Source organism: Rhipicephalus microplus, chromosome 8 (genome assembly GCF_043290135.1).
Source record: "Rhipicephalus microplus isolate Deutch F79 chromosome 8, USDA_Rmic, whole genome shotgun sequence".
Classification (NCBI taxonomy): Eukaryota; Metazoa; Arthropoda; class Arachnida; order Ixodida; family Ixodidae; genus Rhipicephalus; species Rhipicephalus microplus.
Genome location: NC_134707.1, coordinates 6,873,621 through 6,900,158, shown reverse-complemented (window position 1 = coordinate 6,900,158; position 26,538 = coordinate 6,873,621). Strand labels below are relative to the sequence as shown.

At 45.3% G+C, this 26,538-nt stretch overlaps 1 protein-coding gene across 2 annotated transcripts in view; it reads left to right on the top strand.

The window, feature by feature from the left end:
• Nucleotides 1-26,538, top strand: part of amon (prohormone processing protease amontillado) — a 202,221-nt gene that overhangs the window by 110,209 nt on the left and 65,474 nt on the right. For both annotated transcript variants that reach the window (XM_075870866.1, XM_037416151.2), the window contains exon 2: nt 11,398-11,502. In XM_075870866.1, coding sequence (XP_075726981.1) covers nt 11,398-11,502 — 105 coding nt within the window. The remainder of the gene's footprint in view (nt 1-11,397; nt 11,503-26,538) is intronic.

Below are 26,538 nucleotides of genomic sequence, written 5' to 3'. Positions count from 1 at the left end.
ATATCGTTTATTTACGCGCCAGCGAGCGTGAAACGGGTTTATCTCGATGTGGCGCAGAGAGAGAGAGAGAGAGAGAGAGAGAGAGAGAGAGAGAGAGAAAAGAACACCGCATACTCCGAGGCTGTACGACGTCGGCTCCAGTTACGTGGCAAATTATGTTCGCACGACGATGCACTTTTTTCCCGCCAGGCGCGTAGCAGCCCCTCTCAGCCAGACTAGACTAGGCGGCGCCGCGCCAGTTCGCAGAGGTGCGCGGTTTTTTGGCGCAGCGAATTTCTTTGCGCTAACGCCGCTTCGCGGATATCAGGTTGCGAATTAAACTGCACACGCTCCGGCTGTGCCTGTGTAGTCATTTCCTAACCTGTTATCTGCTCATGTGTTTATATTTGTTAATCTGCAGGCGTTTACTTGAATACTAGTGTATTATTATCTCTTGATCATTTTATTTTTATATATGTTTACTTACTTTAAATATTCAAAGTACCTTACAGGCCCACAAACGCCATTGCGTGAGCGCAGTATAGAGAATGCAACGTAAATTATCGGCTGCTCAGGGTAGGAACATGCTTTTATAACTACGCATTGAAAAATTTCTTAGTGCAAACAGGGTCAAGAGTACAATATAATGCGTATATTTCAACCAAATATTTTTATCACTGATATGCTCTTTACTCGTTTCTGAATTTATCTATCTATCTATCTATCTATCTATCTATCTATCTATCTATCTATCTGTAAAGCCAAATGTATCTAGCCAAAATTCAAATGCAGCTCGTCTAATTAGCTGGAAAAGACTAGCCGTCATCCTCAAGGAGGTGTGCGTCAAGAAGCCTTGCGCTGCTTCTTTAAGTTATCAGTTTACTTTTTCATTTCGTAACTCCTGAGTTCTTCCCCCAGGCTTTCCCGCTCCCCTTCGCTTGGCCTTTAGTTGTTAGCTTCTCTAGAAGGGTGTTACTTATTTAAGTTTGTTGGTTGGTCGGTCCGTCAATCGGTCAAACAATTTAACGTCTAGTTTAACAAAGATGTGACTTTGAAACAGACGTCGCTAAAAAATAGAAACGTTCATCAAACAGCTCTCTTTTGTCCTTTATTTTCGAACCTTTATTTTCCGCTTTTTCTATATTTTCTGCCATTGTATTTATGTGCTGTTTTCTGCTCTTTCTTTTCTTTCTTTTCTCAATGCATGGTTGCTGCTTCAATCATAATCACTACCTTTACTCCTTTATCCTGCATTCTATCACTTCTCTGTTCGTTGGCACTTATCGGTCCCAATTATTTACACCCACCTTATTTGCCACTTCATGCTCCTATTTCCATCCACCTTCTTTTCATGTGTTCTTGTTTTGTTTTGGGTTTTCGTTCGCATATGCAAGCCTCCTTGTTGGTGTCCATCACTATTCCTTTGCTCATTCTCCTTCACTCTTAAGCATTCCCATTTCCCTCACGTGTGTGCACTCTTCCTTCTTTCTTTTTTTTTTACTTCTTACTACACCAATTTCCCGCTCAGCATCTCAGAAAACATTCGCCACTTACACGCGCGCCACTACCGGTACGCCGACGGTGGCGCACTCTGTCTTCGTTTCGCCAGCCCACCCGAATCCGTCGTGTGCACTACGAAAGAGTCCGCGTTCACCGTTCCGTGTAATGATTAAGGAAAAAGAACGGGATGGTGGCGCCGCCAGGCGCTGCGTTTTACGTAAACAAATTGAGTTGTTACCACTCTCTGGAGCCCCTGCTGGATCGCTGTCCGCCTTTATTTCTTTTTTTTTTTCGCCTTTACTCCAATGTCATTTGGCTCGTTTTTTTTTTTCTCGCTCACGTCTTTTCGCACTTTTTTTTTGTTCTCGTACTCAGCACTCGAAACATCGAAAAAGAAGACAAGCGTGCCCTGCTGCTGGTACTCTTCCGAACAACAAATTAGCAGTATTTAGTCAGAACTAGCCGGTTCTTGGCCAATCCCCCAGCGTGTGTGTGTGCCACAGTTTCCAGGCACTTCCTTCTTTCCTTCCTACTAAATGCGGTTGAAGCCGGTCCAGGCCACGCTGAAACGCCTCAATTTGCCACGTGTGGGTTCGCTCTCTTTAAGTCCTTCAGTCGTTAGAGAAGCTAATTATGAAATGGAAGCGCACAACGTAGAAGCAGACGGAGAGACAGGTCCCTGTCTTTCCGTCTGCTTCTACGTTGTGCGCTTCCATTTCATAATTAGTCATGTATCACCAACTCGCCCAATCAACCATTTTGACAAGTTAGAGAAGCTTCCAGTTGGTTGTCGGCGCTCGTCTCGGGTATATCGGCGACTGTGGGATCGTATGCCACCAATGGAAAGGGTTATTTCTCGTCTGCTTTAACTTTACTTCAGTCGCCTCGGTGGTCTGCTGGTTATGGCGCTCAGCTGCTGACCCGCCGGTCGAGAGATCGAAGCGCGGCCATGGAAGCCGTGTTCTAAAAAAGGCGCAAGTACTGAGGCTTGCGTGCTTTTATTTAGGTGCACGTTATAGTAATCGAGGTGGTCGGGATTTCCGGAGCCTTCTTCTATGGCATCTTTCATAATCATATCGTAGTTTTGAAGCATTATACTTTACTAATTGTTAAGTTATTGTTTATTTATTTATTTATTTATTTATTTATTTATTTATTTATTTATTTATTTATTTATTTATTTATTTATTTATTGAATACTATCAGCCTTTCACGGGCCACTACAGGGAGTGGGTCAAAAGGTACCCACAGAAGTACTTTGTACAATAAATGAAACTAGACTTTAGTAATGGCAACCAAAACAACAAAAAATGGTAAGCCTCCTAATCAGGAGAGAAAATGATTGAGATATACAATTACTTCTATGTAGCTCTTTATTACTACATTACCGTTAAAGACGACAATTAATGTACCATATGTTTCTCTTGACCTAAATGTAAATTGGATTCATTTGACTGCATGTAACAAGGAAATGGGCTCCTCGTAGAAAAAAAAATATCGGCTTCATTTCTTCTTCGCCTCTGGTATTTTCGGGCAGTTGATCGTCGCGATTTTCACAACAGTTCTTTTACAAAAAGAAAAAAAAACTGAGGAGGAGAGAAGCGAGCAGCGTTTTGAGGTCTTTGATGATGCAGTATTAGCGCCAAGCCGGGCACGTAGGGAAGGGTATTTTTGATCCAGCAACGTGGTCGGCTATTAGTTGTACCAACTGTTGCCTTCCTTATTTTTAGTGAGCCGGTGGCGAGAAGGGTCATTTACGCAATTTATGTGGTGCATACCCGTTTTTATGTTGGACCGTGACCACATGACAAGCCGTGACGACATTAGACGCCGACAAGAAAAAAGCCCCTATAAGGTCTCGCACCTAATACGTCCGAAATGCTCATAGCGACCACGCCGAAGTGGCAAAACAATCGCGCGAAGGGGCCCTCCGACACGTTCTTCGCCCAGTGGGTAGAAAGCAGCACCCCATGCCACAAAACTACCGACGTTCTGCCGCGAGGATGTGGAATTATGCGTTGCTTGCACCAGCACTGTTTGTTCACGAAGCCGTAACCCGATTACCGACCATCCGTCACGCCCCAAGAGGGTGCTGCGTGCGCAGTATACGTACCTCGACATTTCTGCATATGTGCGTTCGTGCACACATACTCGCACGTGCTTCTAGGGCGTCAGCATCTTTGGGGTAGTGTAGGCATGGCTCTCATCCGCTTATCTCGCCTCGACGCCGCTTCCGGTTCCTTCCTATATGCTATATTGCCGCATGAATTCGCGTGGTTTTCGTGTGGAAGAGGACGAAGAGGTTGGGTTGGAGCAGTTTTTCTTTTTGTCCTAGCTTGACGAGCAGTTCTGCGGAAGGTTTCCTTGAGTGAGACAAGATTGGTGACAAGATTGGTGGAGCTGCTGGGTACGACAACTGACGACGCACCCCATGCACAAGAGCCCATCCAGGAGCCGGAACACAAGCCCTGTGCCCGTGGACACGCCAGTTCACAGAACAAGCCGCCGCCAACGAGGCCTACCACCAGAGACACCGGCACAGCTTATCCATAGAGCGACTATGACTTCGCCTCAAGGCGTCATGGAAACTCCTACGTCGTCGGCACCAATTTATTGCACTGTCCAGAACCCGCTGATGCCTAGTCCCTTTCACGGAGAGCTGTTTGAGGATGTGGACGACTGGCTGAGCGAGTTCGAACACGTCGCAGCGATCAACTACTGGGACGAAGCCGCCAAACTCCGCAACGTCTACGCGTGTTTGAAAGACGGCGCCCGAACGTGGTTCATGAACAGAAGTGATGTCTTGACATCCTGGCGCGAGTTCCAGCATCGCCTCTTGGAGACCTACCGGAGCCCCGACCGCCGCGATCGTGCTGAACGTGCATTGCATTCACGCATCCAGATGCCTAATGAGACCGTCACCATGTACGTGGAGGACATGACGCAGCTTTTCAGGCGAGCGGATCCGGCAATGCCAGAAGAAAAAAAGCTACGCTATCTGATGCGAGGCGTGAAGGAGCAGCTTTTTGCTGGTCTAGTGCGGAGTCCTCCGAAGAGTGTAGCAGAATTCCTGACCGAAGCCACTACGATGGAGAGGGTACTTCATCAGCGGTCAGCCCTACTCAACCGGCAAGTGAATTCTGCATCACCTACTGAATTTTCCGCCAGCTTCGGGAGCAACAGCATTGAGTGGATTCGCGAAATCGTCCGCTCCGTCGTCCGCGAGGAAATCGCGAAACTACACGGGGCGAGACAGCCGGAGGTAAGCAGCATCACCAATATTATTCGGGACGAGGTCCAGCAGGTGCTTCACAGCCGTCGCCCTCAACCAACGGTTACAAATCTAGAACCACCTCCTGCGTCCACTGATGTTGGGAACCGCACATATGCCGAAGCTCTGCGCACTTCCATGCCGGTCTCAAGCCCTGCAGTCCCAATCCAGACGATGCCGCCAGTTTCAATTCAATCTGCGCATGCTGGTTTGGACATCGACGGTCGCCGTGCCCCTCCGCGGAAGTCCGATATTTGGCGTACGTCGGATAGAAGACCCCTCTGCTTCCATTGCGGTGAAGCCGGTCACATCTACCGGGAATGTCCATACCGACAACTTGGACTGCGCGGTTTCTCTATTCATTCGCCTCGTCCCCTAGTTGGTCAGAGGCCAAGAGAAATTGAGGACTACCTCGCGCAGCAACGTCTGCCTTTCCCACGGCGTCAATCGCGGTCTCCATCTCCACGACGACCCGCAGCTATTGGACCACGTCTCAGTACGATGGCACGGGGACGTTCCCCAAGCCCTCGTCGGGAAAACTGAAGGCAGCGACCTTCGGGGGCGAGGTCGCTGGGACTAAAAGTGCGGAAGACCTCCTATCGACGCTTCCACAAAACGCTGCAGACATTGAATTGACGTCTGAGTGCAGTGCGAGAGAAATGCCGGATTGTGCGTCTGAACCCAGTGGCCGAGTCTCACTCGACATTCCCGTGCTGATAGACGGTCTTCAGGTCAGCGCATTGGTGGACACAGGTGCAGATTATTCTATTATGAGCGGAAAATTGGCAACCAGTCTTAAGAAAGTGATGACACCTTGGAATGGGACGCGTATTCGCACTGCTGGAGGCCACGTTATTACTCCATTGGGTCGCTGTACCGCAAGAGTGGAAATACGCGAGTCAACGTTTGTGGTAACCTGCCTCGTACTACGCGACTGTTCTCGTCAGCTCATCCTTGGAATGGACTTCCTTCGAGAGAATGGCGCGATCATAAATCTCCGCGAGCGAATGGTGACTTTCTCGACGCAACTTGCAACCGATCGAGGCGCTGATAGCTGTCGTAGACCTGCGCTGCGTGTTGCCGACGAAAGCGTGACGTTGCCTCCCCGAGCGACTGCTTTCGTAGAAGTCACCTGTGAAGACCTCCAAGACGGTGACGTGGTCGCCGAGAGCAACGTATCCCTTTTACTGCTTCAAGGTGTGTGTGCAGTGCGAAGCATTCTGCGTGTGCGTGACGGACGGTCGCAGATACTCGTCACAAATTTTAACTTCGAGCACCGACATCTTTTCCGCGGCACCACCGTGGCCTTCGGAGACCGTGTAGCGGATGTCACCGAGTGCTTCGCATCCGAGGAAATGGTTGATGGAGATAAGTTTCTGGACCACATCGACGTCAGTTCGAAGCTTTCGGACGAGAAGAAGGCCGCACTGCATACCCTGCTGAAGGAATTTAAATCTTGCTTCGCCTCTTCATCTAGAGTCGGTCAAACACCCCTCATAAAGCACCGAATTATTACCGACGATGATGTTCGCCCAATCCGCCAGCAACCTTACCGTGTTTCGGCTAAAGAACGCGAGACTATACAGACGCAGGTAAAGGAGATGCTTGACGACGGGGTGATACAACCGTCGAGCAGCCCGTGGTCCTCGCCAGTCGTTCTAGTAAAGAAGAAAGACGGAACGCTGCGATTCTGTGTTGACTACAGGAAACTCAATAGCGTCACCAAAAAAGACGTCTACCCGCTTCCACGGGTTGATGATTCTCTCGACAGGCTACGACACGCGAAGTATTTTTCATCGATAGATTTGAAGAGCGGCTATTGGCAGATAGAGGTCGATGAGCGAGACAGAGAGAAGACAGCGTTTGTAACTCCCGATGGGCTTTATGAATTCAGAGTTCTTCCTTTCGGCCTCTGTTCGGCTCCCGCAACATTCCAGCGAATGATGGATACCGTCCTCGCTGGCTTGAAGTGGCAAAGCTGCCTTGTATACCTTGATGATGTGGTCATCTTTGCCGAGAGTTTCGAAGAACATCTGAAGCGTCTAAGAATGGTTCTGGAAGCTATTCGTTCGGCCGAACTCACGCTAAAACCCCAGAAGTGCCATTTCGGCTACGATGAGCTGAAATTTCTGGGACATGTTGTGAGTGCGGATGGAGTGCGGCCTGACCCAGAAAAAACTGCAGCAGTCGCCACCTTTCCTGTGCCGTCAGACAAAAAAGCGGTACGGCGTTTTCTCGGCTTGTGTGCTTATTATCGCCGATTCATTACCAACTTCTCGACGATAGCCGAACCGCTCACGCGACTCACCCGAGATGATGTACCGTTTGCCTGGACTACAGAGCAAGAAGCAGCTTTCACAGAGTTACGGCAGCGAATGCAAGAGGCACCTGTTCTTGCGCATTTTGATGAGGACGCTGATACCGAAGTTCACACGGATGCAAGCAACGTCGGACTTGGCGCTGTCCTTGTACAACGGCACAACGGCGTAGAACATGTCATAGCTTACGCCAGTCGTACTCTCTCTCGAGCCGAGGCCAACTACTCCACTTCAGAGAAGGAATGCCTCGCAGTCGTGTGGGCAACGGCAAAGTTTCGACCTTACCTCTACGGCCGTCCCTTCAAGGTGGTGACCGATCACCATTCGCTGTGTTGGCTGGCCAATCTCCGTGACCCGTCTGGTCGTCTCGCTCGGTGGAGTTTGCGCTTGCAAGAGTTTGACATCATGATTGTGTATAGGTCTGGGCGCAAGCACGAAGATGCCGACGCACTTTCTCGAGCACCCGTGGGACATCCTGATATGGACTCGGAATATGCTGATGGTTTTCTCGGAGCCCTCAGTGATTCTGACTTTATGTCTAGACAGAGAGCCGATCAGGAATTGCGCCCTATTATTGATTCCTTAGAAGGCCGAAATTCTCACACTCCTCGGCGCATCGCTCGCGAATTGTCATCCTTTTGTCTAAGGAGGGGCATTCTTTACAAGAAAAATGCTCGAGGTAGCAACAAAGCCTTCCTCCTCGTTGTACCAGCCGACATGCGGGATGACATCCTCCTCGCGTGCCATGACGAGCCCACGTCGGGACACTTGGGCTACTCGCGGACTCTCGCCAGAGTGCGCCAGCAGTACTATTGGCCACGACTTTCGACCAGTGTACACCGCTACGTGCAAGGCTGCCGCGAGTGCCAGCGTCGCAAGACGCCACCCGTGAAACCTGCGGGCCTTCTCCACCCTATTACACCACCACGGACACCTTTCGACCTCGTGGGAATGGACCTTCTAGGACCCTTCCCTTTGTCGGCCACTGGTAACAAATGGATTATAGTGGCAACCGATTACTTGACCCGGTATGCTGAGACAAAGGCATTACCCCGCGGCACGGCGTCTGAAGTGGCGAAGTTCTTCGTGCAGCACATCGTCCTCCGGCACGGCGCGCCGTCATGTGTGATTACGGATAGAGGAACATCATTTACGGCACAAATGCTAGAGGACATTTTCAGACTGAGCTGCACGAGTCACCGAAAAACAACGGCTTACCACCCACAAAGTAATGGACTGACGGAAAGGCTCAACAAGACCATAGCGGACATGCTGTCAATGTACGTGGACGTGCAGCACAAAACCTGGGACGATATCCTCCCATACGTCACGTTCGCATACAATACGGCAATGCAGGAAACAACCCGATTTTCACCTTTCCACCTTGTTTATGGACGCAACGTACAAACGATGCTTGACGCTATGCTGCCGTACGATAATAGCGATGCTCTTTCTCCAGAAGCCGAGCAATACACGCAGTACGCCGAAGAGGCTCGTCAACTGGCTCGCGTGAACATCGGTCACCAACAAGACGCAGATGCACGACGTTACAACCTTCGCCGTCGAAACGTCGCATACCACCCGGGTGAACGAGTGTGGGTGTGGACTCCTGTCCGACGACCAGGCTTGTCTGAAAAGCTTCTGAGCCGTTATTTCGGACCATACAAGGTTATCCGACGTGTGAGTGACCTTACATACGAAGTACTTCCGGACGGCACAGTGTCGTCACGTCGACAACATCGGCCCGAAACTGTGCATGTCGTACGACTCAAGCCGTACTACACACAATAGTCTCTGTGCTTGCGAGTTACTTCGCAAACGTGACAGTGATCTCATGTGGTGTTTTTTTTTTCTTGACTCTTCCACTGGTGCTGTTGTGTTCGCGCATGGTCCAAGTGCTTGTGCGCCCTCTTTGTTTTCCCTGGCACTCACTTTGTCATTCTCTGCGTCAACGCGTGTTCTAATTATGGGTTTTTTTTTTCTTCTTCTTTTTATTTAGAAGCATCGAGTCGATGCTTTTTAAAAGGGGGGACTAATGCCGCATGAATTCGCGTGGTTTTCGTGTGGAAGAGGACGAAGAGGTTGGGATTGAGCCGCTTTTTAATGCCGCATGAATTCGCGTGGTTTTCGTGTGGAAGAGGACGAAGAGGTTGGGTTGGAGCAGTTTTTCTTTTTGTCCTAGCTTGACGAGCAGTTCTGCGGAAGGTTTCCTTGAGTGAGACAAGATTGGTGACAATATTTACTTCCGCTTTGACTCTCTTGACGGAAGAAGGGTGCGAAAACAATTTATTCTTTCATCAAGTTCGCTTCTTTTTTTGTCGTTCAAGTTTGAAAGCCTGCGCCGCATGCCACAAGCTTGCTTTTTCGGTGAAGCTGTTATAGTGTGCCCTGTGACATCGATGTCATCTTCGTACTAGTAGTAGTAATCATCATCAGTAGCGGTAGTAGTAGCAGTAACAGAAATAATTGGTGTAGTACGCGTCACGCTAGACATGTGACCAGAGGGAGTAGTGAATAAAGAAACCAGTAAAATGATCATGATGATGCTTGAAGTAACGGTGGTGATCATCATTATGACCATCATCATTATGACTTTTTTAGTGAAAGTCAATATGGTCAGTTCAGTTTTACTGTGTCGCGATTTTCACCATCTGGAAATGGTTGATTTTGTTGATTATTTTGTAGTTGTGGTCGTTGTTCATTTACAATAAAAATATGGGAAAATCGGCTAAGTTAAAGCCGGCTATACCATCATCATAGTAGATGTATTGAATAAAATACAAAGGCATAAAAATCGAAAAGTAATAAAAGAATAAAAAATAAATACAATCAGGAGCACTCTGTAGATTTACAATATACGGTGTACAAAGCATTAGCATAGTCTGTCGTCATGTTCCAGCAAAGGCAGCGTCATCACATTGCGGATAGAGTTCACAAAAGACAGCAACAGCTGTGTGAGTCAAACCAACTTTTAAGTGAATAAATGCGGAGGAAAAAGCAACTCTTAATTTTATTTTACTTTTTCCATTAGAAGTGTTTTTTCACTCGAAAGCGAAGTGACGTGCAAAGAAAAGGCTGTTTGGCTACGCTTGATGACGAACCCGTGACTTCGGGACGGGTGTTATGAGCTGTCGATTCAGGTGGTATGTCCGAGTCCAGTTTCCTGCGTGGCAAAGCTACTACTTGCCATCTTTTTTTTTGCGAAGCTCATTGCGTCGTCAAGTTTTCCCACATTGTAGAATACACCCTCACCACCAACCTAGGCACACGTCGACGGAAGCGAAATCTGAAATGTTTCTCGGAGGACATGTTTTTAAAGACGATAGTCTTTTTTGGGGACCTTCGACGTAAGAATTTTGGTCTGTCTGTCTGTCTGTCTGTCTGTCTGTCTGTCTGTCTGTCTGTCTGTCTGTCTGTCTGTCTGTCTGTCTGTCTGTCTGTCTGTCTGTCTGTCTGTCTGTCTGTACTTTTGTCTGTTTGTCCAGTCATAACGGTACCGGGCACTTAAAAGGGCATCAGCGGATACCCCAAACGGCCGACCCCATCCGCAGCGCCCACCAATGTTGCTCAAGATTCAGCGTTCATACCTGTGTGATTGTCAATCAAAAATCAATTATCGCGCATATTTGAGGCACCACACAACACGTATATATTCTGTATGTGCGTCTTTTACTAGAAAAAAACATGAGTTATTCTAAGGACCGTAGCGTGCATCACGCTGCGCTGACCATGCAACGCTTGCACAAAAAAGGAAGTGTTTCCAACGCTTTGTGAAGACGAGACGGTGGTGGCCCCTACCCGTCGCCTTGCGTTCTACACCTTATCACCTCTGAGGCGGGCGCGCGCGTCCGTCTCAGGGCTGCGCGTCTCGTTTTCCCAGATAACTGCCAGATAGCGCTCATGTCTCACGTGTGACGTGACCTGGTGCGCTCGTTCGCCTCTGCTGCATGCTCGAGGCACTCTAACGCCGCGCCTTCAGAATACCATTCACCAATTTTCTTGCGCAGAACATCAAATAAACGTTTTGTTCAATCTCTACAGACGCAAGACTATCGTCTTTCGACGACATTTGTAGAATAACATGCAGATACGTGGCCAATTTTTTTTAGCATATTTCGTGTGGTAGAATAAATCACGGTGCCACGGCCGCCATTTTTCTGTGCACCGTTCACTGGTTCCTAAATAGTTGGGGAAATATATGCACGTGGAGTTCTACATACGCTTTAGTCTTCGAATATATGAAACTAGAACACTTGACCACTACTACCTTACAGAACTGCTGAACTAATTTTACGAAACCTGTTTTCTCTTTGTCCTCTCTGTGCGCAGGTGCTGGGATCCAAGAACGAGTACCACTTCGTTCACCGCGCCGTGCCCCGGGCCCGCACCAAGCGAAGCATCCCGCACATGCGCAAACTACGGGCCGACCCACAAGTAGGTCTTCTTTCAATTGCTATTCTCTGAATACACATGCTGGTCTCGACAGGGTGGGAACGGCACATAACTAGCGTTGATGGGAAAGAGAGAGAGAGGGAAACGAAGGAGAAAGTCAGGGAGGTTAGTGCTTGGTTCGTCACCCTGAATCTGCGGGGGGAGGGGGGTAGATGAGCTAGTACTGTACTTACACAATTTTAAGTGAACCTGAATGTAGGTTGAACCCTCAAATCAGACAGCATTTTAACTAACTTACACAATCGGTGAACTGATTGCACGTTGGCTCCCCTCATAGTTGGAGTAAGCGCCCGTCCTGCCAAGTAGTTCTCTCCTGTCTTCCTGAAAAGTAGCCCTGAAACATTTTATGTATCTGTATCAGCAACTTCAGAGATTCCAAGAGAAGGGAAACAGAAAGTTAAGTGGGCACTTGAGATCAGGAAGTTTGCGGGTATAAAGTGGCAGCAGCAATCACCGGGCCGAGTTTACTGGTGGAACATGGGAGAGGTCTTTGTCTTGCAGTGGGCGTAGTCAAGCTGATGATGACGATGTAAATAAGTAAAGATTCTGGTGAGCTAATATCGCTTCCTTGCAGTGCTCTGCAGATGCACACACAAGCAAGTTTCACGGGGATAAGCGGGGTTATTTAAATATTTCGTGGATTTTTGCTGAAAATGCAAGTTGTACGCGAGAAAACGCGGTATGTGTTACAGGTTAGTCCGAATGGACACTTAATGTCGTAAACATGCCACAACGTCCCTAATTGCCCGTTTGTCCTGCCCTAACTGCACTGCTACTTCCTCTTTTAGTTTAAGTCAAGCCAGCAGTGTTCAATCTAAAATTTAGATAAAATGGGTTGACCTACAATTGTTTAAATGAGGTAATGAGTAGGATGGAGAACAAAAAAATGAGAACATTAGGAATCGGGAATTGAGACTCAGTACAAACACAAAGATCAATAACTGTTCACAAACGTTCGTGAAGTCCGGTAGCCTTCAGGTTGCGCTATAGGACTTCCGTGGCCCTGTCCCTTCACGAATGCGAACAGCCCACGTCACAATATCTCGTTTCCTTAAAGTGTAATTTATTTATTTATTTATTTATTTATTCACTTATTTATCAAATGCTGGAGGCACGTAGTCTATGCCGGGAGACCAACAACATACAGCTAATACGTCTGGACGAAACAGATATACAAAAACGATGTTATTACAAAAAAAAAACATGGTAAACATGGTAAACATCAAGGGGGTAGAAGACAACCACCCGTTTGCAGCACGAAGCCACAAGGAAATGCGTACTTCTTTGTGGCTTGTGCTACAAATGGTGGGCTGTCTTTTATCCTTTCTTACCCCTACCGACACCACACGGGTTTCCACAGAACTCATTTGCAATACTTGTCTCCATATTCTTCGAGTTGTCGATGAATTCGTCCTCGCACTGTCAATTGCTATCTTCCTGGTTAGCTCAATCGACAGAGCGATTGCCACGAAAGGGCGTTGATTTCGGATTTAAACCACGGACCAGTACAAATGTTTCGGCAACTAGAAAGCTTTTATCTCTGAGAAATCCGTACGAATTTCCTTGTGCTACAAACGAGTGGCTGTCTTCCTTCCTTTCCTAATATTATTACAAAATAAAATTTGGTGATTTTTAACAGACAAGATTGTGCATTCGTACATGCCGCACCCCACAGCGGGCTAGACAGCGAAGTTTCATTGTGTGATTTCACGCCCAGATGGCGTGAAAGTATCAAATTGAGAAAACAACAATTACAGCAAAACAGCAGAAAACAACAGCAACCTGAGAAATCAGTGAAATTCGTACTGCCACCCAATCCAATGAGAACTTTTTATCAGATAGGAAGAAGGCACATGAAAGTCCTGGCTATTACATTAGACGATCTCGATGAAGTGTTCAGTCAATAATTTCGTTTTACCTAATAGAAAACTATCTTTCTTTTACATGCTTATTATTTCACTGGCGTTCAACTTAACAGTGCAAGAACAATCATTTTGAAAGCCGACTTCATATGGCGTGGTTCTCCTGGCAGAAGGGAAGAGCAAGACTACTAGTGTTTTTGTGGATAGAGCATGCACCGAGCTGTTAGATTACCACCAAGTCTAGGTCGGCGGTAATACCATTAGACGTACTGGCGTCGGCCCAGAGGAGCTGCTTCACAGGCTGGCGTTATGCGCGCAATGACGTGTAGTTTCATGAGTTTATGCGAAACACGAGGTGCTGCCCCGGGTCGCAAGATTAGGCAAACGTGGAAGCGTGCATATCGTCTCGCAAATTGAAGTAGTCAGGACACGAGGTCCACGGTAAAGGCGAAGTTGTGTTGTAATAAGATGCATGGTCCTTCTATTTTAACGCACTGCATTGAAGATCGCGAAATCTACTACAAACTGGAACTTTTAATCATAGGGTATATTCTCGTGGTAGTGGAAAATTCAGTTTCTTTCGCAAGGACCGGGACTCTTTCGTCTCCGGCACTTCATCGTGGTGATAGATACCGCACAGTTTGTTAATGACTAATCCTAGCTCTCGTGAAATTATTCAGATGTGTTGCTACGAAGCTTCAAGAAACGTTCCGGATGAATGTTGAGGTAACGTTATGACGTTACAAAAGATGTTCCTCGAACAAGGGATGCCTGGCTCTCTATCCAGAGGTTGACCGAAAACAAGTAACAACTTCTGGACAGGTCAAGATTATTCCATTTTCTGGTTAAGTTTTCAGCAGCTTTTTTTTTTCACTGCGAACAAAGTCTAATTTGATAGGCAAATTGGATATGAATTTCGGAGCAAAGCATACATAAAAATAATCATCATTTTTACCCACACGCACTGAATCGCCACTGAAGCACTTCGAACAGATGGTTGTAGAGAAGACTTGCAATTCATGACCCCTAATCGGTGCTTGCCGTGCGTATGTCTTTTTGTTAATTTTTACTAGGCCAGTGTGGTGAGCAGGAGAACATTCCCAAGTTCTGTGACACACAACTTGCTATGGCCAATGTTTGCGTGTTTAGTAGATAGAATGTTATACGAAGACAAAGAAAGACAAAAATCGGTTGAAAGAAACGGGGAAAAAAGGTCAATCACGTGCAAGTAGTGGACACAGAAGAAACTAGTTGCTTTCAAAAAGTCTTCGCTTTGCCAATTACGTTACCTTGTTGAATGAAATGCAATTTTAATGAAGTATGGTCGAATGAGGCGGACGGAAGTGGGTTGAATGAAGTGGGTTGAAAGAAGTGGGATTAAAATGAAGAGGGGTTGAATGAAGAGGAACGAAGTGGCTTTAATGAAGTATGATTTGAGTGAAGTGGCATTAAATGAAGTGGCTTGAATGAAGTGTAATAAATGAAGTGGAGTTGAAAGAAGAAAAATTTAGTGGGTTGAATGAAGTGAGATTTGAATGAAGTGGAATTGAATGAAGTGGAATTGAATGAAGTGGACGGAAGTGGACGGAATAAGGTGGTAATTGAATGAAGGAGGGTTGAATGAAGAGAGTTGAATTATGTGGGTTGAATGAAATGGAATTTTTATAAGGTGTAATTTGAATGAAATGGAGTCGAATGGAGTACAATGAAGTAGTTCAATGACGTGGAATTTCAGTTAAGAAGGTGAACGAAGTGAGAGGAGGCTCAGGAGTAGTAGTGTGCCTAGTGGTGTGTTGTAAAAGTCGTGAGTAGTGTTTTGCTCGACGCCTAAAGGAAGGCGCTATACTACGGCATCGTGGGGCGTTATGACACATGATGTAGCGCCCGTATTTGTGCCTTCCCGATCACGTCAAAAACTTTCTGTGATTTGTGACGCCGTGATGACGTCATATACTAACATCATCACGTGATGGTTTGCATCACTCTTTGCTGACACTGCTGGGTGGTCACTGCCGATAGTGAAATTTCCCGTTTGATGAGACATTTTGGGCTTTCGCCCTAATAGAGGCAGAAATTTGAACGGGTAGTGTGCACCTTCCTAGATTATGCAATAATTTTGCGAGTGCTTTTTGGTTTGATGAGAAAGGAAGAAGTGAATCAGAAAATTCAACCTCCACATTATACGGCGGCGCTTTCCCGTCCAACAAACATGGCTCTCCATTGCATGAAGCCTGTCAGGCGAAAGCTTGAGCCATTGTTTGCACCGTGCGGTCAATTGGGCATTTGTGGAGCACGCACCACATGCGCTCGAGCGTACGACCAACTTTCCTGCATACAAAGTAGTTTTATTTAAACACACACTTTTTTAAAGCAACACGCATTGGTAGGTATAGTATCACGAGTTTCGAGTTGAACGCAAAACACTGTCACCTTTCATCGCTCTCATTGTGAGTGATCTGCGCGCTCGCAAGCAAACATTGTAGCCACGTGGCATCATCGATTGAACGATTAAAGCGTCTAGTTGAGTGCAGTACATGAGTAGGCAGCCGCGCCAAACTGATAGCACGACTGCTCACTTCTTTGTTGTCCACCTCCTCGCCACGTAATCGATATTGCTGCAGGCTACTGAAAGTTTCACTTGGTGTAATTCTAACCATGCACAAAATTATACAAACATGATTCGTACCGAGAAAGAAACTATAATTAGCTTGTCACAACGCCATCAGCCTCCACCTCACAGAATAGAGATGGAAAACTTTCTGTTTCTTTTCTGTGGAAATAAATAAATGGCATTTTGCGTAATAATAATTGATAGGTTTTAACGTCCGAATGACTCGTAGCGTTGCCATGTCTACAGGACATCTCTCGACTGCAGTTAGTCTGCACGTAAGAAAAGTTGTCTATTAATTACGACCGGGGCTTCCGTAACTATATAATTACCACAATTCGAGAAATGACCGCACTCTAATGTTCATAGACTTTTTGTTTAGATGACCCATCTTGCCTGGTTAATGCAGCGAAGCATTCACGGCGGAAGTCGGAATACTAGGCTTACAAAACGACACCTCTTTTTCAATTGGAGTGTTCTTTTCTAACTGGAGCATGTCTTATTTCATTGTCTGAGTCCCAAAATATGCACTACTAATCTAAGATTTTTATTCCATCAATCTTGATTAAATGAGGCCATAATTGCCAGATATGCTCTGAGCTAACAAGCGAATAATCATCACAAAGAAAAGCAGTGTGACTTTAACGTAGGAGCCCAAAAGAAGCGATACTTTAATAGATTTACGGATGCTTTAAAATGTCTACGTATATACTAGAGAAATGTCGCTCAATTATGAAAGACCTCTGAAAAAATCGCTTTAAATATTTGGTTAATGATGGGCAACCATGAATGAAAGCCCATACATTTTAAATTGTCTCAAGGGAGGTCTTTATTCGTTTGAATGAACATTTGCCAGTGCGCGATTAAAGTTACTGGTTCCTCCCCTCAATGCACGTTTGAATTAAACACGCAAATACTGAAAGTGATTCATAAACGTGCTATTAGTAAACGTAATGATCCATAAAAAATTATGTCTGTGGAGCAAGTGCTAATAAACTTTTTCTTTTAATCCTCTTTAAGAAGAAAAAGAAACGCGACGAACGACTGGAAAATTTTACAAGCAACTCAGCGAAAAAGCACCAAACGCAAATCCACTTATTAAACGCGGAACTCCCAACTGCGAATTACGTTTTAGATCAGTGTGAATAAAGAAGGAAGACACACTCAACTAAGAACCAACAATCAATTGGATGAACGGACAGTGACAATCCGGCTAACATTTTCTATTATGAATACCTATCACAAAGCAGAAATTTATGGCCTTGTAAGTTTCTTTCCCAACTGCGGTAAAGAAGAAAGCCAAGTGATTAAGGAACGAGTGTGGGGGGGGGGGGGGGGGATGAGGGGAGGTGAAAAAAATAGAGGTGGTGAAATACAGTATGGCAGAACTTTCTTCGCAAAGATTAACCCATCGACCAGCTAAGAAGACAAACATATCTTTCGCGAAGTCGCAGTAAAACGAAAGAAAAGTAGAGAAAACACGGTAAGTGATTAAAGCTCCCCGGTCACCTCTGCGGCCAGCGCTGGTGTCCGGCGTGACGTGAGCGCTAGGTTTTCTTGTTTTTTTTTCCTTTCAGCCGTTTATTTGGATTACTGGATCTCCGCAGTCAATCTCATTTGCATAATGTGCACCAACTAACGCGGCTCTCGGAGGCCAGCGTTATCGGGATCGCCTCACCACGTCCGGTGCGGACACTAGCCTCGCGTTTTCTTTCATGGAAAACAGACACCGTCTCGGGTCGATAGCTGTCAAGTTGTTTTTTTTATATATAATTTTTGTTCACGCTTGCTTAACTTTGATGTTAGACGTCGTACGTAGGAATATATTTTATCACGAGTCTTTTTTTTTATGCAATAACCGAGTGCTGCGCTAGTCAGTAATCGATCCTTACCGACAAACTCAGCGTAAAAACGCCCTGCAGACACGATGAAGGAGCACTAGACGGGCACTGAACTTTTTATCTAGAACTTTTGAGATAGTCGATGACGTTATGCCGTGGACAGAATCTAATTAATACATTCGCAGTCAGTTTATGTGACCATCTGGTTTTGAGAGCGATAAGCGATAGAAAAGAAAATTTGTGACCAATTTGAATACACCTTTGCTGGTCATCCAGCAAAGGTGTCTAGCGCAAGACACTCAGGTGACGAAGAATTTCGAAAATGTGAGCAGCCATTTGATGTCCTCATCGGTGGCGCTGGGTCCGCCACGGTGGTCTAGTGGCTAAGGTACTCGGCTGCTGACCCGCAGGTCGCGGGATCAAATCCCGGCTGCGGCGGCTGCATTTCCGATGGAGGCGGAAATGCTGTAGACCCGTGTGCTCAGATTTGGGTGCACGTTAAAGAACCCCAACTGGTCGAAATCTCCACAGCCCTCCACTGTGGCATCTCTCATAATCATATAGTGGTTGTGGGACGTTAAACCCCGCATATAAATCAATCAATCGGTGGTGCTGGAGTAATAAACAGGGTTGGGGGGGGGGGGGGCGTATAAGCACGTAGAAGTCCAGGCTCAAGGGCGTTCGAGGGCATCTAAAAAAAGTTCATTGATGGTTACGATACTTACCAATTCTCAGCGTGGTTTCGTGTTGAGGCAACGCCAACTTCGTTTGAAGTTTTGGCTATCCGGAGCCATAGCAGTTTAACATGTATTTTTTTCTTTCTATAGATCTTTCTCAATCTCTTTCTCACTCTGCCTCTTTCTTTCTCTTTTTTTCATCTTTCTTGCTATCGTTTTCTCACATTCTCTTCAAACTCTCTTTCTATCTTTTTCTCTCTCTCTCCTTTTCACGTGTTTGTTTTTGTTTGACATTTGCACCATACTGCGCACGGTGGTGGAGATTGTCTAATTCCAGTGCACCGCACTCTGTCGCACGGTGCAGCACCGACGGCGACGGCGACACCTCTGAATGCAGGAATGGGTGCCTGAGAGCTGTGCTCTAAAAAGGGGTAGCAAAAGCCAGCACACTTGCAGCGCATTCCAACGCTTCACTGAACTTCAATCGAGAGCATCGGTTGAAGTTTTAACAGCCTGTTCTTCAAACGACACTGAAAGCCACTATTCACGCCACTGAAAACTCTTTGCGCAAACTGAAATATAGAAAGTTTTAAAAAAATATTTTATAAATGCCACGTGTGTTCTGATGAAGCACGTGAATCAAATTGAAGAAAGTTTAAGGTGGAGAGAGTGTGGTTTCTACGAGCAAACTTCTCTAGCGCCGCTTTGAAGGCTTCTCGCAATTCATCACGTTCGCGTCCTTTCACAAACACTTTCTTTTTTTTTTTCGTTTATTGCTCTAGTCAGTCTTTCAGTGCAAATGTTTGCTTGCAATATGTGTCTGCATGGCTTCTTCTTTTTTTTTTACCATGCCCTGTGTCGATGTAAAGTTGTACCTCCGATAAATTTAAAGCCGTTGAAGGTACGTAATAAACAAAATGTAAATATAGCAGAATATGGTCTGTACGTCTTTTTATTGCACGTTTTTTTTTATTTTCTTCTCATTATTACATCATTGTTAGTTTAACAATGGCGTTTGAATCGTGCGTTGTTCGCTAACAGTGAATAAAAGCGAAGCGCCAGAAACCTTGCGTGGAAAACGAAAACGTGGTTCACAAAGTACACCACAGGTTATTGAAAAGTTTCTTGAAAAAGTGTAACAATGCACGCAACAGAATTTTTTAAATCTATCTCAGTTTTTATTCAACAAAACGGATGCGCATGAATGCTTTTTAATTTCGTTCAGCCATTGCCTCCTGTGTCACAAAGGCATTATAAAAATAAAGCTTGTATTGTGTTTTATGTTGCCACGTTAGCGAACACAAAACATGCACTCAAACGATCGCTGTAGGAAACTTTTATCAGCGCTAAACATTGGGTAAGCAGTGACATCAGATTCAGCAGTATAGCCTACAAATTTCCGGCCGTAAGATGAAAAAAACAGTTCTTGCTCTGCTTTTATAGCTGCTCTTCTTTCAGATTTTTTTTAGCTTGTAATATTGTGTTTTTCGCGTTGCACTAGTGTGTTATTGTGTATGATCTTGCTAATGTCTATCCTAGAAAAGCATGTTTTTAACATCTACTTACTTATTTCACATCTATGTCATCATCAGCAGCAGCAGCGTCGTCATTGTCAGATTGTTTTAGTCCTCTGCCGGAAGTAGGATTCTCCTAATGGTCTCCAGTTTACCTTATTCTTAGCCAGCTGATTACACTTCATTCCTCCGAACATTCGGTTTGCCTAAAACCGATGTCACACAGTGCACTGCTGATCGCGATTAGTGATGCAATTGCTCAAGAGGGATTGAATATGCAGTTTGGGCAAAGAAGGAAACCATGATTAGAAAATTTGATATGGATCAGGCCCGATCACAATAAAAAAAGTCACCGTTGGACAACAGTGTTACACTCTGCCTCCATCGGCAGTGTTCCCCATTCCTCGGTACATCACACTATTTTGTCAAAAAAAAAAAAACACTTCGTGCAAAGGGGCCGCTGTTGCCAGAATAGGCATATGCAAGAGGGCATCGTGATCGTTTCTTTTCTCGGAGCCCTTACACTATTTTCTTCTGTCAACTCATCCGCAGTTCCACCGTATTTCAGGATCGAATGATTTCCAAAAGGTATTGACTACCACGATAAGTCATAATTTTTGTGAACTAAGGCAGCCCCCCCCCCCCTACGTCCTTACTCGTCTTTCTGTGGTACACGCTACACATAGCAAGGCATTATGTGTACCTTCTTGAGGCTGCATGTGGCTGACGACGATGAAGAATTATGGCTGAGCAATTTGCAGTTGGGTATAGGCCACAGTGCATTTCTGTCCGCGTTACATAAATTCATTTAAGCAACGGAAAGATGCGCTGCTAGTGGTACCTCCTGATAAATACAATTATTACCCCCCCCCCTATTTGTTCTGTCTTTTATTTATGGCTTTTCGAATCCTTTTGCCCGTTTATCTTTTTTATGCACATTACGTCTCGTTCTTCTCTAATTTCTCTCTCTCTTTCTCTCTCTCTCTCTCTCTCTCTCTCTCTCTCTCTCTCTCTCTCTCTCTCTCTCTCTCTTTCTCTCTCTTTCTCTTTCTCTCTCTCTCTCTCTTTCTTTCTCTCTCTCTCTTCTAAGTATTGTATTTCAACATTGTTTATAACTTACAGTGTGGCTAATCTCCTTTGTGGGTATGAGTCGAGATCTTTAAGGTGACAAAGCAAAACAAACAAAACTATTTGCAGTGCGTGGGAAACATAAGGCTAAACCCCACACTCGTTGCGCAGAGAGCATTGTGTGATGACTCGTTTTTATTTTACTCTGCTGTCAAGTTTATGGGTTAACGCGATTCCTTGCCCGACATGACGCCTGTATAGGATCTTCTTGAAATTGAGTTTCAAGCACCAGCATAGCACAGTGGTAAAATAGTCCCCCGCCACTCAGAAACCCGGATTTCAAATCCCATTTTATTTTGGGTAATTTTTTTTCTCATCAACTTTCCGTGTATATCGTTCACACCACGAACGGCGGCGGCATCGGCTCAGCGCAAAAAGGGGTGCCTAAAAAAGCTGCGCTTTAAAATGACGCTTGACACAGGCGCCTCAAACGAAGGCAACTCACCGTTGACGGAAGGGATTATGCTAATGCGCCCCTAGACGATGGCAGCAGGATCAGTTACAAAAGACGCGGTTGTTTTGTTCTTGTTTTTCTACCCTTACGAAACCTCTTGTTTACGCGCATGTGCAGCTTACTTGCGCACGTCTCCTCAGTTTAACTGTGCAAAATGGCTTCGATCGCAACAAGGCTAAAGTAACAAACTTGGACATCAGGAGGTAGCTTCTAAATATGTCCCGGGTACAGAAGGAGATTTGCATTTCGAGAGTTGTGACATTGGCCCAGACTGTAAACATGTGCAAGTGGCCTTCAGCGGGCGTTAGTCTCTAAAGCTTTACGAAGTGGAGCGAACCTTCAGTTCAACAATGTAACAAACAGCTGGGCACTTTGAATAACGCACTAAGCTTAACACGCTCAACGAAAGTTCTTTGCTCGCTACCTTTTTTGTTTTTTAGTGTGCGCCTGCGCCACACCGCGTAGTGGAATTTTTCTCGAAATAAAACTAGTTTACTGGTTCATTTCTTCAATTGTAATCACTTTTTTTTTGCTTGAATTATAGGCTCCTTTAAGCATACGCAGCAGGCACAGAAAGTGCGTTCCATGCTCACTGCTGTAGATATCAACACTCCCAGGTTTAAAGGCACACATATGCTTCACAAAGTGTACGTGGGGAAGGACAGCTCATTTAGCTGAATTGGCAGAGCATCGGACACATTATTCTGAGGTCACAGGTTTAATCCCTGCCAGCAACAAGTCATCTTTTAGCCCACTTTACTTTGCACAGTGTAGATATGGTCACTTTCACCATTATCACCAGTACCTAATTAACTTGAATAGGTGAAAAGTACCCACTCTAAGACTTTTCCAACTAAATCATACATAGTTACGAACCTGCATGTGATTTGACCTGAATTCCTCTCACACATGTTTCCCAGATGTAATAATAATAAAGGGTGCCCCACCAGGCACCATGACAAATCTATGCTTACACATTGGAAGGTGTCTAGGAATGTTTGTAGAAAAAATATTCAAATCATTTCATCATTACACAGGTGAAAGTAATTAAACAAGTTCATGTTAAAGGTCATTCAGTGGCATGGCGTGCACCACGTGTGCACAGCCTGTTCGGTGTACTTGTGGTTAACATGAATACCACCCTTTGATACAGGGATGAAATAACTCCGCCAGTGTGAGTTGGAAAAACGTGCCTCACGGTTTTTATAGTTTTTTTTTCGTTTGATTCTAGGGCGCGATTTATATACACCGACAATGGCATGATACTCAGTCAGTCTGTGTGTGCGTGTGTGTGTATTTGGGTTTGTATGTGCATGTGCGTCTGCGTGTGCGTGAGAGACAACGTATAAGTTCTTGTGTGAAGTGAACACCGCACAGGAAAGTGCGTCATTTGTAATTCAGTATATCCGGTGTGAACAGGCAGGCTTTTTATAGAGCAGGTACAGGCGTGTACAACACATCTGCGTACCATTATCGAGCCACGAATAATTGAGAAAATGCGTACGTACTTCGCAATTTCAACCATACGTAACGTGACTACACACAGTGCTCGAACGTGCTGTCCCGCTGGCGCCGTCTTTACAAATAGTGCGCCCTTTCTCCTATGGTTCAACGTAATTACAAATGGCACACTTGCGTATTTCTGCTTCTCATTATTCATCAATTTGCTACGGCGTGGCATGAACTACATTTCTTTCAAAGCAGTGTAAAAGCACAAAGCCCAGACGAAGCCTTCGTCTTTTTGCGCTGCTTTACTACGAAGGTAAACCAACTAGCCCAGGTTTGCGCACTATTGTAACTATATCTCTAATACAATAGGTTTTGTTAGTTTTCAGACAAAATCCTTAGATGCTCCATCAATCAAAAGGAAAAAAATCACAACATATCCACGGAGTGAATGATGATGAGTGGGGCGAAGCGCTGGAGGGTTTCATCGCTAAACCGTGACCCATTCGCGAATATTGCTTACTACATCATCAAAGACGTGACAAACACTGTGTATATTTATACTAGAAATTTCATTATTCGTAAGTGGTAGCTGTACGTCGCTTTTGTGGGTGAAGTGATGGATGGGAGGTGGGGCGTAGTGAGACGTATGCAAGGACAAAGTAGTGGGCAGTTGGCAAAGGTGGAACTATAGGCAGTTGCGTACATACATACAAGAGATGGACAGACCCACGCCTTTAGGAGCTTCGCCCCTAAAGTATTGTACTCATCAGTACGTAGAAACCCTGCCAGTTTTTCGCTTGTGTTTTCTAGGTACTCAACTCTTTATGGTCCAGGCCTGTTAATTGCCTGTCCGTCATGGCACAGCGCATGCAAGGTACCCACTTTTTGCCCACCGTGGCCTTCATAGAGTATAGGGAAGCAGGAAGCACTCACTATGCGATTCGTGAAAAGGAAGGAAAAAAGAAAAATTCGAAAGAAACAAAAAAATAGAAAAAAGAGAAAAAAGAAAGGAAATAATGAAAGATGGAGCGAAAGAGAGAGTAAGGTGAAAAGGGGAAGTGAGAAAAAAGAGAAAAAAGAAAGAAAGGAAGAAAGACAGAGAGAAAAAAAGAAAGAAAGAAAGAAAGAAAGAAAGAAAGAAAGAAAGAAAGAAAGAAAGAAAGAAAGAAAGAAAGAAAGAAAGAAAGAAAGAAAGAAAGAAAGAAAGAAAGAAAGAAGCACACAGCCCAGTTTCACATTTTGCACAGAAATACGCCCGAAAAGTTCTAGTACAAGCAAGAAACGTTTGATGTCTTTCCCCTTCACCTGTCAACAAAATTCGAAAAAAAAAACCACATAGGGAAAGCATCGCGTGCCTGCTCCTTTTGCCTCTCGTTCGAGTAGGATTGAAAGTGATTACTCCGTGTTGCCTCAATACTTTACTCGCCAAACTCATTATTTCTGACAAGCCGAGCATTCCAACTTTGGCCCTGTAACGTGCCTGGTTATTACCGCTGCTCCATCGTAAGCGGAGCTAAGAAGAGTTTGGAATTGCGCTCGGTTCTTTTTTATGTTTTTTTCTATCTTCCTCTTTGTGCGCATGCGACGTATTATAGACACAGGCATGGCGAGTTTTCAAGACGAGAACTAAAAAATTGAATGCGTGGTTTATATAATATTAAGAGTCTTATTCGACCAGGGGGCGGTTCTTTTTTTCGTCACGGTAATAGTTAGCAAAGCAGCTAGATTGCTTCTTTAAACTCGGAAAAGACAGCAATATTGAATCTGATGTAGCTCACAAAAAAACGAAAGCTGAGAAGTGAGAGGAACGTAGAGGTGATTTGAGCACGAGTATACCTGAAATTTAAAAAAAAAAGCTGTTTCTTTGAAAAATGATTCCACGTCGACGTCGAAAAGCAAATAGCTTTCGCGGCAAAGTGAACAATTAAATAATGACAAAATACCACGGGGAGAAGATGGAGCTGTAACAAATGGCGAACTCCAATTATTGATGTCTCTGCAGATGTAATCGCAAGCACGCCGTGCTATCTTGAGCAAGCACCAACCCCACGCCCACCTACAGGAAATCGGACCAATTGGGAGGGGTGAGAGGGGAGGAGCTTGGTCTGTCGTGAACCAAATTCAATATGCCGGTGGAAGACTGCCTAAGGAGATTGCACACGTGATCTTAGAGTGAAATGCTTCTGAATATTCATGCATTTACTGCTTCAACTCATACGCCCATCAGTGCGTATTTCAAGTATTCCGAAAAAGAGAATGAAATGCTTGCGCGGGAATTCGCGGTGAGCCTGCTTAGCTTTCCCAATAACGGTGTGTGCGTGTGGAAGGGAAGTAGAAGGGGAGGTCGGAAGAGTAATAAGTATAGTGACTCCCACTCAAGATCGATTATGCATTTTATTAGAGACGAGTACATCAACCTCCTTTAAGCTGACTCGAAGATTCTGCATATCAAGGTTTCCTAAGCAATCTCTCGAAATGCAAAAAGAGAACGGGTGTTTCTTTCCTGGCGTTTCCCATCTTTACGGCCCAATCCGTGAAGCCAACAGCCTGTTCACGTGATGTCACGAAGGAATAAGCTAAGCCTTTGATTGGTCCATGCACGAAGGACGTCGGTTGCGAATTGCTTCCTACCTTGCTTTTCCATTCAGTCGTGCACCCTTCCTGCCTTGTCTCGAATAACAATACTGAGCGTCATGTCCTACCAGCTTAATCGTCCTGTCTGATTTGATTTATTTTATTGATTGATTTGTGGGTTTTAACGTCCCGGAACCACGATATGATTATGAGAGACGCCATAGTGGAGGGTTCCGGAAATTTCGACCACCTGAGGTTCTTGAACGTGCACCCAAATCTGAGCACACGGGCCTACAACATTTCCGCCTCCATCGGAAATGCAGCCGCCGCAGCTGGGATTTGACCTCGCGACCTGCGGGTCAGCAGCCGAGTACCTTAGCCACTAGACCACCGCGGCGGGGCAGCTTGAATAAGAAAAAGAACTGAATGTTGTTTGAGATTGAAATCATAGAATTCCATCACTCGGTACTGAGGTGAAACAGGTTACCACTGCAACTTCATGATGGTGTCTTTCACGTGCAAAAGTATGGTTTGCCTACTGCCTTACTCGCTTTAATTTTTTTTTTTGCGGCAATGTACTCAGTAGCAAATATGATACAGTGGTCACTGCAGTGCATGCTACGCTGGCGTCAAATGTTCAATGGGCTCCGTTTTTAACCATGCTGGTTCAGTTCACTCACCACGCGAGAGATATAGTAGGCATTACCCGGTAACTGATACCTGCTGTATCATTTTAATAAAGCGGCCATGACACGGTCATGTGTTCAGTTCACTAATCTTGGGTGTTTAGGCCACTGACCATGCTCGTTGGCGGCATTACCCAGTAATTGATGTTCACTGTAAAATTACGTTGCAGTGGGCATTGTATAGTTCTGAGTTTAGTTCACTGACCAAGCTGCTTATGCATTAGG